Here is a 13,810-nt window from a genome sequence, read left to right on the forward strand (position 1 = left end):
AATGGTATTCAACACCATATTTACACATGGTAAGGCAAGATAATAGCATTGCCTCACACATAAATTTCGGGGTTTTTTTGATTGACTAAACTCTCTCCTATTATATTTAGTAACATTTCCTGTGTATTCTGCTGGGAATGCCGAACTCATTTGGTAACTTCGTTGTAGTAATTTTGTGTCTCGAATAACATTGAATCACGATTGATATACGGATATTACCGAAGTTGTGCGAATGCAAATCGATGGAAGGGACATAACTCGGTGTTCGGTAAGGTAAATACGTTGTTCACTGCTCCCTCGGGGTCCATGTTTTCCTCCGGACCAGTGTTTTACCTTTAGCGGCACGTGTTCTATGGACCGTATGTTCAAGCCTGGGGTGTCGACACTACACCTGTTGTTGAAGAGGGCATCGCCGGGACAGGAGGTGACGTGAGGCTGCTCGCTGGTTCGGTGTAGTTAGCTGGGGGAGGGGCTGTTTCTGTGTAGGCCGTGGAGGACACGAGGGTTGACTGCAGGCCTTGACCTCTCCCCATATCCCAATACTGTGTAGTGTTACCGGTCTTTGTGGGATACGACTGGGCAACTTGCTGCACCTGGTGCTGGTTCCCAGAGGTGCTGGAGGCGTGAGTGGGTGCCCAGCCGTGTTGCACAGGCTGGCTTTGAACCTGTGAAGATAACACAGTATATATTGTTTACTACATCCTGGAACAACATCGACGAACTCACCAGTAATCACAACCACTACAAAATCAGAAAACTACTAGACGCCATTCATATCAAAAGACTCCAACCAGCCATGACCGGAGACCAAAGATATTACATCCGCACTGCCCACAACAAACTCATCACCAAGCAATCTTAATCCCATTATTCTCCTGCCTGCCACATCAATGGCTTCCACGTTACAATCCCCCTCACAGCTTACTCTGTTTGTGTAACAATTGCCTCTCAGTGTAAACATCCTCCAACAACCTTGCACATCAGCCTCATTGATTGTGCAAACGTCAGTCACTTACTGCACAAACCATACCATGTATATGTACAGTCTAGCCTTTAGTATTGTACATCACTTGCTTGATAACGATGTTAGAAGCTACACGTACGAATCGTCGCACGCATTACATTAATGAAGTTGTAAATCCACAGAACTCTCCTTGTTGATTATCACACCAACTTGAAAGACATTATCCCTAAAAGAGTTAGTGATTTCGTGAAGTCACTGTGACCCCAGTGGATTCATATATTCCCTAAACTTTTCAGGGATATCATGAATTATTGAAATGTTAGCTCATGGATATCATTAAATCCCAGTAAGCCTTTATTGAAATAGAGAACACCAATTTTATATTGCGAGTACAGAGTATATGCTGATAAAATTTGTTGGGACAAGACAGACTGTTATTCATGATACTGATATACAAAGGTATGACAGTCACCAACTTGCATATTTATTGCATGTCATTTTGTAACATACAGCCCAGTTAACTAGAGATTCAAGCATCACACTGAGACTATTCTCAAGCCTTGAAATGCCTTCTGAGTTTCTTCATAGCAATCTACCCTAAAATAGTCAAGTTCCTTGATTTTAAAATTTAAAATCTCTTCTTTGGATTTTCTAATGAAATTTCTGCCTAAGTATTTGTATCTAGATACTTTCTGAATTACTTAAGGTGGACAAAAGTCCTCTTGTCTTAGAGACATTAGAAATCCTTTTGGTTAATATTCAAAAACGTGCTTACAAGCAGAAAAGCTTACATGACACAGGTTGGAAACAAGGGGGTTTTAGTGATGTTTGGCAATTACGAAGAAAAAATGGAGATCTCCTGCAAAGACAAACATTAGTTAAGATGTATGCTTTGGAATTTCCCAAAGTACTTACAGACCGCATACCAATGCCATAAAAAGAGCAACTGCTCAAAACTGTTCAAAATGTTATTATAAATATGTGACTTGTTCTTTTCTAAGTGATGTTTGTCCAAACGTAAACACGCATCAGATATCCATTTTAACGCCTGCCATTATGCATCATATATCCATTTTAATGCCTGCCATTATGCATTATATATATATTTAAGAGCCTGCCACTATGCATCATATGTATATTTAAGGGGCTGTCACTATGCACCATATATACATTTTAACGCGTGCCACTACGCACCATGTATATACTTTAACGTCTGCCCCTGTACATCGTGTATATATTCATAGAGAGGCAACTATACATCGGATAAATTTAAAAGCCTGTCATAAACCGTTCATATATTTGAACGCCTGTCACTATACACAGTGTATATATTTAAATCCTTTCGCCTAAACACAGTGTATTTATTCAAACGCCTGCAAGCTTCAACTATCCACCGCACACACATGCTACTACACACCATGCGTATACCTCAGCGGCATCGAACAAGTAGTTTCGCACCTTTTTACGACCGGAGTATTTCTTGAGGAATATTATGAAGAAGATTAATGCGCCAATTCCGACAACCGCCATGACAGACAGAGCGATTACCAAGCCCAGCCACCACCGACATCCTTCCTCTTCATCATGGTTGTTGCCGCAGTTGTCCCGTGAGTTGCATATCTGGTCGTCGGGGACGCAGCGACTATTGTCACAGTCCAAATGTTCATCGCCACAAGAACCACCTGAAATGTCAGTGAGTGAGTGAATATGTGAATCGGGTTTTGTGCACCTTACGTATCTGGATTTCACTCCCATTATGACTCCCAGTTCAGCTACTCGTCCAATACACAATCTGCTTAACTCAAACGGTTTTTAATTAGTAACTTTCTAACCTGCATCAGATGGACTGCTCCACCATAATGATATACAGAAACAATTGTAACTCTCCCCTCTGTCAGATAGACTGCTCCACCATAATAATATACAGAAACAATTGCAACTGTACTGGGTTTATGCAGCATGTTTTGAGCTAATTACATTGGTCTTTGTTGTGGAAAAAGTCAGGGGAATTTACAAAGCTGTTTAGCCACCCACCCTGTAGCAGGACCAAAGTCAGTGACTGACCGTCTTTTCCGGAATGAGTGAATATAGATTTACGCCCCACTCAGCAATATTCCAGCCATATGGCGTCGGTCTGTAAATAATCGAGTCTGGACCAGACAATCCAGTGATCAGCAGCATGAACATCGATCTACGCATCTGGGGACCGATGACATGTGTCACCAGGTCAGTGAGTCTTATCACCAGATCCCGTTAGTCGCCTTTTGCGGCAAGAATGGTTTACTGAAGACCTTCTCTACCTTGGATCTTCAGGTGTTCATCTTCTCGGCGGAGGTGAGCATCTACAATTAATTCTCGGTACCTTATTATCCTGTGCGGTGCATTTCACATTCCTCTATCTAAAAGTCTTTGTCTTGCACGTCAGTTATTTGTGCACTGTTTAAACCTGCCTGGTGCAAGTCAGTTGCCATTAGAACATTTTATCAATTTTTATTATCGTATCCGATTTATTAAATTCTCAGTGGCAGTTGACTGATCAGTATAGAAAGCCTCCGTTTTTTTTTCATTTTCAATAAATCTCTTTGACTTTGATTGTTAATTCGGCGGCACATTATCTTAAATGTCTGATACGTGGGGTTATATTAACTTTAAACTGAATATTGAAATGATAGATCTTTGTATAAAAAATAATGTTAAAGGTTCAGAAATAATTGAACGGTTTCTGCAGAGTTCTGTAGTACTGTATATTGTAAACAGTATTTTGTTTGAGGAGGTGGAGACCCGTGGTGTAAGTTGGGCGTATTAAAACCCACCCTTTAATTACTAACATGTCTATCAAACCCACTCTTTATTTACTAAAATCTCTATCAAACCCACTCTTTAATTACTGACATGTCTATCAAACGCACTCTTTAATTACTACAATCGATATCAAACCCACCCTTTAATTACTACCATCTCTATCAAACCCACTCTATAATTACTACCATCTCTATCAAACCCACTCTTCAATTAATGACATGTCTGTCAAACCCACTCTTTAATTACTGACATGTCTGTCAAACCCACCCTTTAATTACTAAGATGTCTATCAAACCCACTCTTTAATTACTAAAATCTCTATCAAACCCACTCTTTAATTACTAACATGTCTATCAAACGCACCCTTTAATTACTACCATCGCTATCAAACCCATTCTTTAATTACTACCATCTCTATCAAACCCACTCTATAATTACTACCATGTCTATCAAACCCACCCTTTAATTACTAGCATCCCTATCAAACCCGCTCTTTAATTACTAAAATCTCTATCAAACCCACTCTTTAATTACCAACAGCTCTTTTTGAAAACGTAAAAGTTCATCTACCGTCCAGATTTGACAATGTCGTCACAATAATCTCCCAGCGGAGGATCTAACTATGATGGTAATATCAATCTGATGTCAACATACGTCCAGTCCTAAAAACAACCTGTACAAACACACAAGACCGCTGATTCCCTTAGTTTCTAATGATTAAAATATGTGTAGTTTTTGAGAGTCTCCTTAATAGTTTCATCATTTTATTAGTAGACAAACTGTGATTAATCAGCTAACTGGGAGTCGTCATGATAGGTTATTTACGATGAGATTTTCTACTGTCCTCATAGCTAAATGATCCACTCCAAATCGTTAAAAGATTGGACGTCGCGCTCAGCAATATTCCTCCTATATAGCGGCGGTCTATATTTAATCGAGTGTAGACTAGACAGTCCAGTGATCACCAGCATGCGCATCGCTCTAACGCAAGTGGGGTACGATGACATGCGTGAACCAAATCAGCGAGCCTTACCACTTGATCTAGTTCGTCGGTTCTTACGAAAAGCATGGGGTACTGAGGGTTTATTCTAACCAGGACCTTCACACGTCTGGCAGTTAGAATAATGGTATATGTTAAGCATATAACGATATTCTTTCTACTTTCTACTATTCTAACATTCACCGCGAAGAAAGACTGCAGGTAATCCAAAGAACTGATAGGAGACAGGAACAGAGTTTATCAGCTACCGCTAATGTTCAGTGTTCTCTAGCATCTTGAGAACCATAACCATTTATTGATCGAGAAGAATTTCTTCACAGCTCATGTGTAATTCAGAAAACGTTCCATTGGTACGTACTCTTGGTCTTGAACATTGACACCAGGACGGACGCCCCTCCAGCATGTCCCACTGCATCACTGACGAATAACAAGAAGCCTAGTCTGCTGGAAGTTGTGTATACTGTAGGTGGCTGACTACACACAGATGCCTTGATCTCTGAAAGACAGATGAATAAGTATACCACGTCTTCTCCTTTTATCACACACTGTACTGAGAGTTGATTCTTGAACGCCTGGCCGAACGGTAGAAGAAACGGCACACACACGCACAAACACACACGTGCATATGGGCAAAAGTACTGAACTGAGAATTTCAGTGATAACTGATTTGCATATTAATTGTATCCAGAAAACCTGGTATTTATTTTCTCCAATACATTTCAGAATATTTAATTTTCATAAATTGTTTTCCCATTTTAAAATGGAATTTCCACATTGTTTTAGAGTCGAGTCTGTTTACTCGGGACAAGACGGCTTCAGTGTGATTGAATCCCAGATTAGCCGTCAACACAGCGTTAATGCATGGAGCCATCAGAGAAGGCTGGGAGTAAAACGAATGTACTCCGGAAAGAAAAGTACTTTGCTGTACCAGGGCTACACAGTACCTAGAATCTATACAAAGTATTCATCAACATACTAAGGTGTATTACATATGTACGTATGCTTTCACTTATACTCGTACACTTATACACACGCGGTTCTCGTTGGAACACCAGCATACGTAGAAGAACATTGGACTGGCCGAGGTTCTAATCAGCATACGTAGAAGAACATTGGACTGGCTGAGGTTCTAACCAGCAGACATAGTAGAACATTGGGCTGGCCGAGGTTCTAACCAGCATACGTAGTAGATCCCTGGACTGGCCGAGGTTCTAATCAGCATACGTAGTAGAACATTGGACTGGCCGAGGTTCTAACCAGCAGACATAGTAGAACATTGGACTGGTTGAGGTTCTAACCAGCACATAGTAGAACATTGGACTGGCTGACCAAAGTCAGCTTCATATCATAATTAGATAAATTAGTTTATAACGAGATTAAATGAATTGTTATTGATACGACTTGGGTCAAGATCTGTGTCGTGGTTGATGACTCGGGACCGCCTGCTCCCCACTCCTCACCAACACACACACCACCATCCAAAACCCCATCTCTCCACACACCCACAGACGTCATGTCTCTGTGTCGTGGTTGATAACCTGCCCCCTGTCCTGTAGATATCATAGGTACAGTGGAAAGGCTCTGTGTCACTCTTACACTGACGCACAAAATAGAATATTCATCCGTGTTTAAGAGTGAAACAGACACGAATATTTAAATCTGTACTTATGGCATCGTCACTGTAAACTATTGCTTAAATTTGTTAGTTTTCGTTAAACCCAGTTACTAAGTCTTCAGCCGTTTTCGTCATCCAGTTCATCTTACAGGATAACAATTTGAACGATTATTTTCAATATAATCTAACGTTGACCTCAATCCGTGTGCGTGCGTGCGTGCGTGTTTGTTCGTGTGTCCGCGTGTCTGTGTGCGTGTGTGTACCTGTCTGTGCGTGTTTGTGTATTTTGTAATAAAGGTGTCATCATTTTCATCATCATCAAAATAATTATCATCATAAAGAATAGTAATGAAGATAGTTGGGGGGGAGGGGGGGGAGAGAGAAATCCCCCATTCCGACTCAGCCACTAATCTAAGCTTGCTGACAAATCCCCTGTGTGGCGAAGATGGGTTTCACTCACCGTCTGGAGCGGTGATGGAGTCACCGTAAACACTCAGGAAGTCATTACATGTATCCATCTCAATCGACAGGAATTTGAACATCATTCTGTAACCTGCTTTAACCCAGAATTTGATGAAACAGTTACTATTAGCAGGATATACGTTGGTCTTGGATAGTTTCACAAGTCGTTCCGAGGTACCGACAAGGGCGAAGTCGATTGACACATTGCACTTCTCGTCCATGTACTCTGAAATACATTCAAGTGGGTGGATGTAGCTGCCAAGTACACTACAACACATATTACATATTACATATTACACTGTTTATTACATTCTGTGTTATTATTATCGGGCAGTTGTAGTTATGACTTTACTTTATGAATCATAATGCGACATCTAATAACAGTCTAATTTAATCTAACAGATACCAGACAAACAGTGTTACTCTATACTGTGTTCGTGACATATAGTACAAACGTCCATTGAGCAGCGGTGTAGTGAATGATTGACATCTCTTACTCAGCTATGTTTTCCTTTGTTGTCATAAGGCATCATCAAGTTAAAACATTTATATCATTAACCTGTTGGAACAGCGTTTACACTTTCAATTCTGATTCAATAAACAAAGGAAACCTACCACATTTGAAATAAGCCATTAGATGTAATGTGCTTGTCTTACAACTAGAAATTATTTACATGCATACAAATGGACTTTTTGTATTAAATCAGTTGTATTAATTTAGTTTGAAGTCCCCAGGCCCCATGCAGCAATATTGGGCTGATCGCGTGTATTATGCCTGCTTGTTCTAATGCTTATGTGGCATCGTATACAGGACAGATGGTTTGTGAAGTTTACACCTCTATATGCATGTGTAAATGAGCTAACAATTACTAAAAGCATCTGACAAGAATCAGGATTTCACAAACTGAAGACCTAGATTGATATCAATAGTTCATAGTTGAGAACGTGAGATATGCAAGATATGACAATAGTCGCCAAGCACAGCACATTTACAATTACAATCAAAACAATGTAATGGTTTTGTTATTTTTACTTCCTTCTCCCAAATGGAATTTTTGCTTTAAAGCAGTATGATATAAGTGGATGGTTGACATGGAATAGACAGTATTCACCTCAACGTGTTAATGTAGACAATGAAACATACACTACCCATCAAAAGATTAGACTGACGTAAAACACTCACTATATGATGAACGCTTCTGTTCAATCCGGCAAGTTGTCAACACCAGCATAAAATCTCAGTCCCGTCCCTGGCTTGTACATTTATCAGCAGCCCTACAATCCGGCATATTGCCTAAACTATTATTTCTTCAGTCCCGATGAGTGCCGGTATAGACAGCTTCTACTGTATATGTATGATTACATCCAAACTGAATTTCTCCACTAACTTGGGGGAACTAATTGTATGCAGATGAATTGCACGAGTACCATGCATCAAATGGCAGGAAAGCATGTGCAAAATATCGTGCACGTCAACAGCTGCGATTTGCTTTTGTTTTGTTAAAATTTGTCAGTTTTCACGGAGTTATTTTTATCATTATTAAACTAATGACACTTATCATTCCAACGTTAAAATTCATTTAGCAATCCATCATTTCATGCGAAAACAGTACGTTTAACCAATATGGAATATCTTGCACATTCTAGATTAGAACCGTTGGCTGAAGTAAGTGGCTACATTTACACTAGTGAGTCTAAACTTTTGTTGGGTAGTACATGTACAAGGCCGCTCAAAGTGGGTTCAATCAATATCATCGAGCGTGACATACTTTTGCCACATCTGTTTCACATCGGTGCTGTAGTCACAAAACCACATATGATCGGAAGAAACCTTTCCAGTCTCTGAAGGGTGACTGGCAGGCTATCTGAAATATTTTGGTGAAATGGAAGGCTAAAACAGTCAAGCGACTGACGGGTCATCTTGTGGCCATCTCCTGATAGTATACCTCTGGTGTAAACCAAGTCGTTCGGTTTCCGGAAAGGTGCAGGTCGATGCCTGTATTAATATCGCCTGGTTCCCGTTGACGTGAAAGGAAGCCCGCCAGGTATCGGGTTTATCAAAGTTGGTGTTCGATTGCAAGTTATGACTCATAATCCACATTTCAGTGGACATGAAAAGAAGTAAGTGCAAAGGGTGCAAAGAATTTGAAAAAGTGGGGAGGCAAATTTGGTCTCATGAGGAAAAGGAGTTGGTGCCATAGGTGCTAGAAGAAGAAACAGGGCTGCATGAGTCTTAAATTCAAAGGTCACTTCATAGCGTCCCCATGTGCCTGGAAGCCCCACCGCTTGGAAAATCCCGTGAGATCATAGCGTCCTCACGTGAACGGAAACCTCAACCCCTTTATGTCATGGCAAATTCTGAAATGTCATAGAGTCCTCACGTAATCAGAAGACTTTTCCCAACGTCCCCACGTGGTTGCAACATCGGTGGTGGTGATGGTGGTTGAGTCGTTCATCCGTGTTGATTGACATGTCTGAGATATGTGAGATGTCTGAGCATGGCGTCACCTCTGGAGTCAAGCATAACTATCAGCATATCTAACATCGTCATACTGGATATACTTTTGCCACGGAGCCATCTCTATCCGGAACGGGTCATGTATGTAACTGACATGTTTTTGTTGTTCAATATTGACAACAACTCACGCGCCGTGTCATAATGCATAACTTTAATTCGGGGTAGAAAAATGCAACGTACATTATTTATTCGCGGACACACATTAGTGTTTTTCGCAACAGGCCTGTCTTTGGCCATTTCCAGGTTTTGTCAATATCAGCATGGGATACATCAACACAGCTGGGTGAACGTTGCTGAACGGTTACTTCATTCCATAAAGGAACAGTCAACGATTCCACCCGTCACATCCACTGGGGTTGCAAAAGGAACACACGAGGTACCCCATTTGGTTCTGGTGATCTTCCCGTAACACACAGCATGTTCTACAGCAATGGCACAAACTCTGACATCAGACCTGTACAGCATCCCTGTTTGTTCCACCAGTCTGGGAATAACAAAATACCCTTGACACAGGTAACCATAGAATCCACTGATGTATCCGAGCAGTATTGACAATTGTCTATGCCCGTGCTATCCATGACAACAAACACATTAGCTGCCAAACGTTATTGTGAACCAGGCTTCCCTTCCTCGACAGCCTCCTCGGTGATTCCAACAGCTCTCGGTAATTCCAAGCAGTGTTTCAGGCTCAGCATATTCCCTCTATACGCAGGGTAGGCCTTCCTTTCCACGCTGGTACACGTCATAGTTTCTGATGTGAAAGCTCAATACATTATCCCATGTCCTTGCTGTCATATAGTTGCTGTCCCCTGGATGAAGATGACAACGAGGGGCCTGTAACTGGATCTGGAGTGTCAAGACCCAATAATTCCATGGCTTCTGTCTCTCTGCATTTCTCCAAAGCATTACAGAAGGGGGCGCGTGCTTCGAGCCCCGCCTAGGTAATGTAGATAACAGTTCTCTCACTTGGTTTCGAGGTTTTTAGATAATTTCAGCCTTCATTAATTACGCAGGACTTTACACTCTAAAGATCTTCTTATTCTAGTCGTTGTACAGCTACCACTAGACCGAAGTAACATCAAGAGCATAAGCTCCTTTCTCACTAGCGACTCTACAATGGATGGATATGTTATATTACCTGCATCTTGTTACAAAGGGTCTGTCCTGAAACAAAGTTGGTCGTGGTAAACTCAATACATTCTTGTATCAATGTGGCGAGTTGTCGGCTTGTGTCAGAACATCCCATAGTCCTTCAAGGTATTTAATTGTTGCATAGATACTAGGCAGCGTTGCATTCCCAGCCTTCAATTGTTCATTATTTTTATTAATCAGTTTATGGAAAATATGAAGCAATTTGGTGGGCGTGGTGTATTTCTTACACCTGATGTTAATAATCTTTATGCGCTAGTGTTAATGATGTTTCCTCAGTCTCCACCTTCAACAGAAGGTTCATGGTCTATTTTGACCACTCTCCGCTAAGAAGGTCAATATTGATATAACTAAAGTTATTGTCTTCAGGCATATTGGGCCCCATTAGACAGCATGAAAAGTGGTTTCTTTCTGAATGGAAGTTGTTTCATACTACATATTTCTTAAAAGCTGGCAAAAACACTTGCAACAACATGGTTCTTGGTGAATGTGGCAGATTCCATCTTCAACTTATGTATATGCCAAGGGTAGTTGAATATTGATGTAGACTTTTAACTCTTCCAAGTTGTAGATTACTAGCACATTATCAGCTTTATTTAATGTTAACGTCTTTTTATGAATCTGGACACACAACATGGTCATCTCATATGAACAATCTTTTATTCAGATTTGGGTTTAACTTTGCTTAGATTTCACATGCTTTTGGGGATATTAGTGGTGTCATTTCTGTTTTTAAGCAGGGACTGGCTGATAATTTTTGTACAAGATTGGTACATAAAACAACTAAGCGTTCTAATTATATAATTTGCAAGTCTTTAAATGTTGAAACTTGTCTCAGTATAGCTTTTGTCAGATATTTTAGAAATTGTTTAACAAGATTTAGATGTGGATTGTAAGCTACATTCTGAGGCCGGTGGAAAAAGTCAGTGTCCTTTTTGTGTCCAGATTTTGTCCTTTTCGCAAAAAAGCCCAACACGAATCTTTATCTAACTGAAGATGAAATACATGTTTTACTTTATTGTAAAGCCTACCACGTCGTAAGAAATAAATTTCGGAGTTTTCTGTCTCTTGAGGACGCTGTGGCGTCATGTGTCCATGCTGTGACGTCATGGGATTTTCCAAATGTATACCAGCTAAGCGATTTTTCTTTTTTCGTGATCAAGCTGAGTTTCTATGTACCAAGGGACATATTGCATCATAAGACATATTCAGTGAGGTCTTCACAGTGTTCTCAGTTGTTGGGTGGAGGTTGTCGCCACATCGTCAGTACACATCATACATACATAGCAGTTGATACGAATAAACCAGGCAAAGGCCTACATCGAGCTGTCGAGCACACCTTGGTATAGTGCGAGGTCGTCTTGTCATATGCTGGACGAACATATGCATATTGGCCTCCATATTCCGGTCATTTTCAGTGCTAGAACATAAGACTCGACCATTGGCACAGACCTCTTCACAAGATATCTCGGGGCAAAATCGATTGTTCCACAGTAAATCCTGAACATATTGAAAACAAATATTCTTTATTTACAGCCACGAGCTGAAATTAATGATTGACTTCCATCGTTTTACAGGTTTGTGTTGTGTGGTAATGACAATGCGTGTTACTCTTTACTTCATAGGTGGATCCAGTGTGTGTGTGTGTGTGTGTGTGTGCGCGCGCGCGTATGTGTGTGCAGGGCTGTTAAATAACCATTGAAAAGCGGGTGAAAGTGAAGTGTGCAACCCCGCGTTTCTCAATAGTGTGCAGCCCCACCCCACCCACCCTTTCTCAAAAAGTCGTATGCGCCCCTGTAGTTGTACTCTTCTCCTTGAGAAGCTTATGGCTTCCATGGCTACATCGACCCCTATTACCTAAACCTCCATTGCTCGTATCGCGTTTCAGTGTGTGCTTTGTCATAATAACAGGTAAATCTGTACGGACGCTTCTACCTGTCCCGGATAGAAGACGACTAGTCGCTCTCAGTATGGGGTCACGATCAGGCATAAACAAGGTAGGCGATAGTCACGTTGGGCTGAATGTCACGTCATGCGTCGATTACAAAACATAAACTGAAAGGTTAATAGTGAGTCGGTAAAACTAGGGTGAAACTAACAAGCAACAAAGTATGTAATTAATTATTGTATACTTGCGATAAGTCAACAAACCAATCAATACAAAGGCATCAATGCGGCGGTGCAAAATTAGTGGCAGTAAAAATGGAAACAAAAGAGTGCATGAGCAGTGAAGACTAACATTCTACTTGTGAAGACTAATATTCTAATTGTGAAGACTAATATTCTAATTAACCTAATGAAGGTAATATTCGCCCCTCGACAACAATAAAACAAAACAGGTCTGGCAGGGTATAATGATTGTCGCATCATTCATTCATTCATTCATTCATTCATTCATTCCACAACTGTTCGCCCATAACTGTGTACAATAAACAAGTTGATCATGCATAAAGACTTACATGCGTATATACTTCCCGTTCCCGTGTCTTCCCGGATCACGAGCAGTTATGTAACAAAATATTGTTCTTCAAGATCTATGTGCTACATGCTATATAATGATTTTATTTAAGATTTGTATAATATATCTCCTTTACTCCAATCCGCAATGAATCACCATGTTTACTTACACGGGCACACGTTCTCACACCAGCTGGATTCGGTATTCGTTAACGTGGTTCAATAATTAGCGTTTTAGGCATGATGGAATGTTTTCTGGGTGTTATCTTTAACCTCCTGGATGTCGATGTTTGTTTGTTTGTTTGTTTTTTTTGGGGGGGGGGGTGTTTCAGTCGCACATTTAAATAAAGTTTAAAAAGTGATCGTTGTGCGAGAATTGCGCTCGCGTGGTCTGCGTCCGGCTACAAAATTACACAGAAATGTAGAATACATGTATTTGATTTCCTATCCGTTGGTATAAATATAAGAGCGGCTACCTCAGCGGTTGGAGATAAAGATGCTGCTAAATGTTGTCCAAAATTGTCTATGCGTTAAAAAAGTCAATTTCTCCATTTTTTTTATCGTGCACCGATAAAGCACTCTGCTACGATTTTTGTAACTTGGCATCTTCACGAAAAGTGTGAGCGAAGAAAATACAGCTTGATATCTGAACGATATAAGTGTATAAAATGGATTTATGTGCCAATGCATAACGTCATATGCACAAAAACAAAAATGATCCGCTATAAATGTAAAAAAAATGCTTCTATGACGTCAAACGTCGACAGAGAGACCATGCACGTACAAGAATAAGGGGGCATAATTCTGCTATTCTTAACACTAGGCTAATGTAACTCAGATCAC

The 13,810-nt window shown here is 40.5% G+C and overlaps 2 protein-coding genes across 2 annotated transcripts in view; one reads left to right on the forward strand and one right to left on the reverse strand.

The window, feature by feature from the left end:
• LOC137258492 (RNA-binding protein 39-like) overlaps positions 1 to 13,810 on the forward strand; it is a 378,418-nt gene that overhangs the window by 332,285 nt on the left and 32,323 nt on the right. The gene's annotated exons all lie outside the window — the stretch shown is intronic.
• LOC137257573 (uncharacterized) lies at positions 366 to 10,107 on the reverse strand. The gene is made up of 5 exons (XM_067794898.1): positions 9,978 to 10,107; positions 6,842 to 7,069; positions 5,125 to 5,262; positions 2,423 to 2,646; positions 366 to 665 (listed from the first exon to the last, which is right to left on the reverse strand). The coding sequence occupies exons 1-5, from the start codon at positions 10,105 to 10,107 to the stop codon at positions 366 to 368; spliced, it is 1,020 nt and encodes a 339-aa protein (XP_067650999.1).

Source organism: Haliotis asinina, chromosome 12, assembly GCF_037392515.1.
Source record: "Haliotis asinina isolate JCU_RB_2024 chromosome 12, JCU_Hal_asi_v2, whole genome shotgun sequence".
In the NCBI taxonomy this organism is placed as follows: domain Eukaryota; kingdom Metazoa; phylum Mollusca; class Gastropoda; order Lepetellida; family Haliotidae; genus Haliotis; species Haliotis asinina.

What these genes read in the sequence shown, in the direction of transcription:
- LOC137257573 (XM_067794898.1), bottom strand. Translation starts at nt 10,107, where the DNA reads ATGACGTGTACCAGCGTGGAAAGGAAGGCCTACCCTGCGTATAGAGGG. An exon ending in TGTCGAGGAAGGGAAGCCTG is followed by an intron (nt 7,070 to 9,977) that starts GTTCACAATAAC and finishes AATGTATTTCAG; the next exon opens with AGTACATGGACGAGAAGTGC. An exon ending in AATACTCCGGTCGTAAAAAG is followed by an intron (nt 666 to 2,422) that starts GTGCGAAACTAC and finishes TTATCTTCACAG; the next exon opens with GTTCAAAGCCAGCCTGTGCA.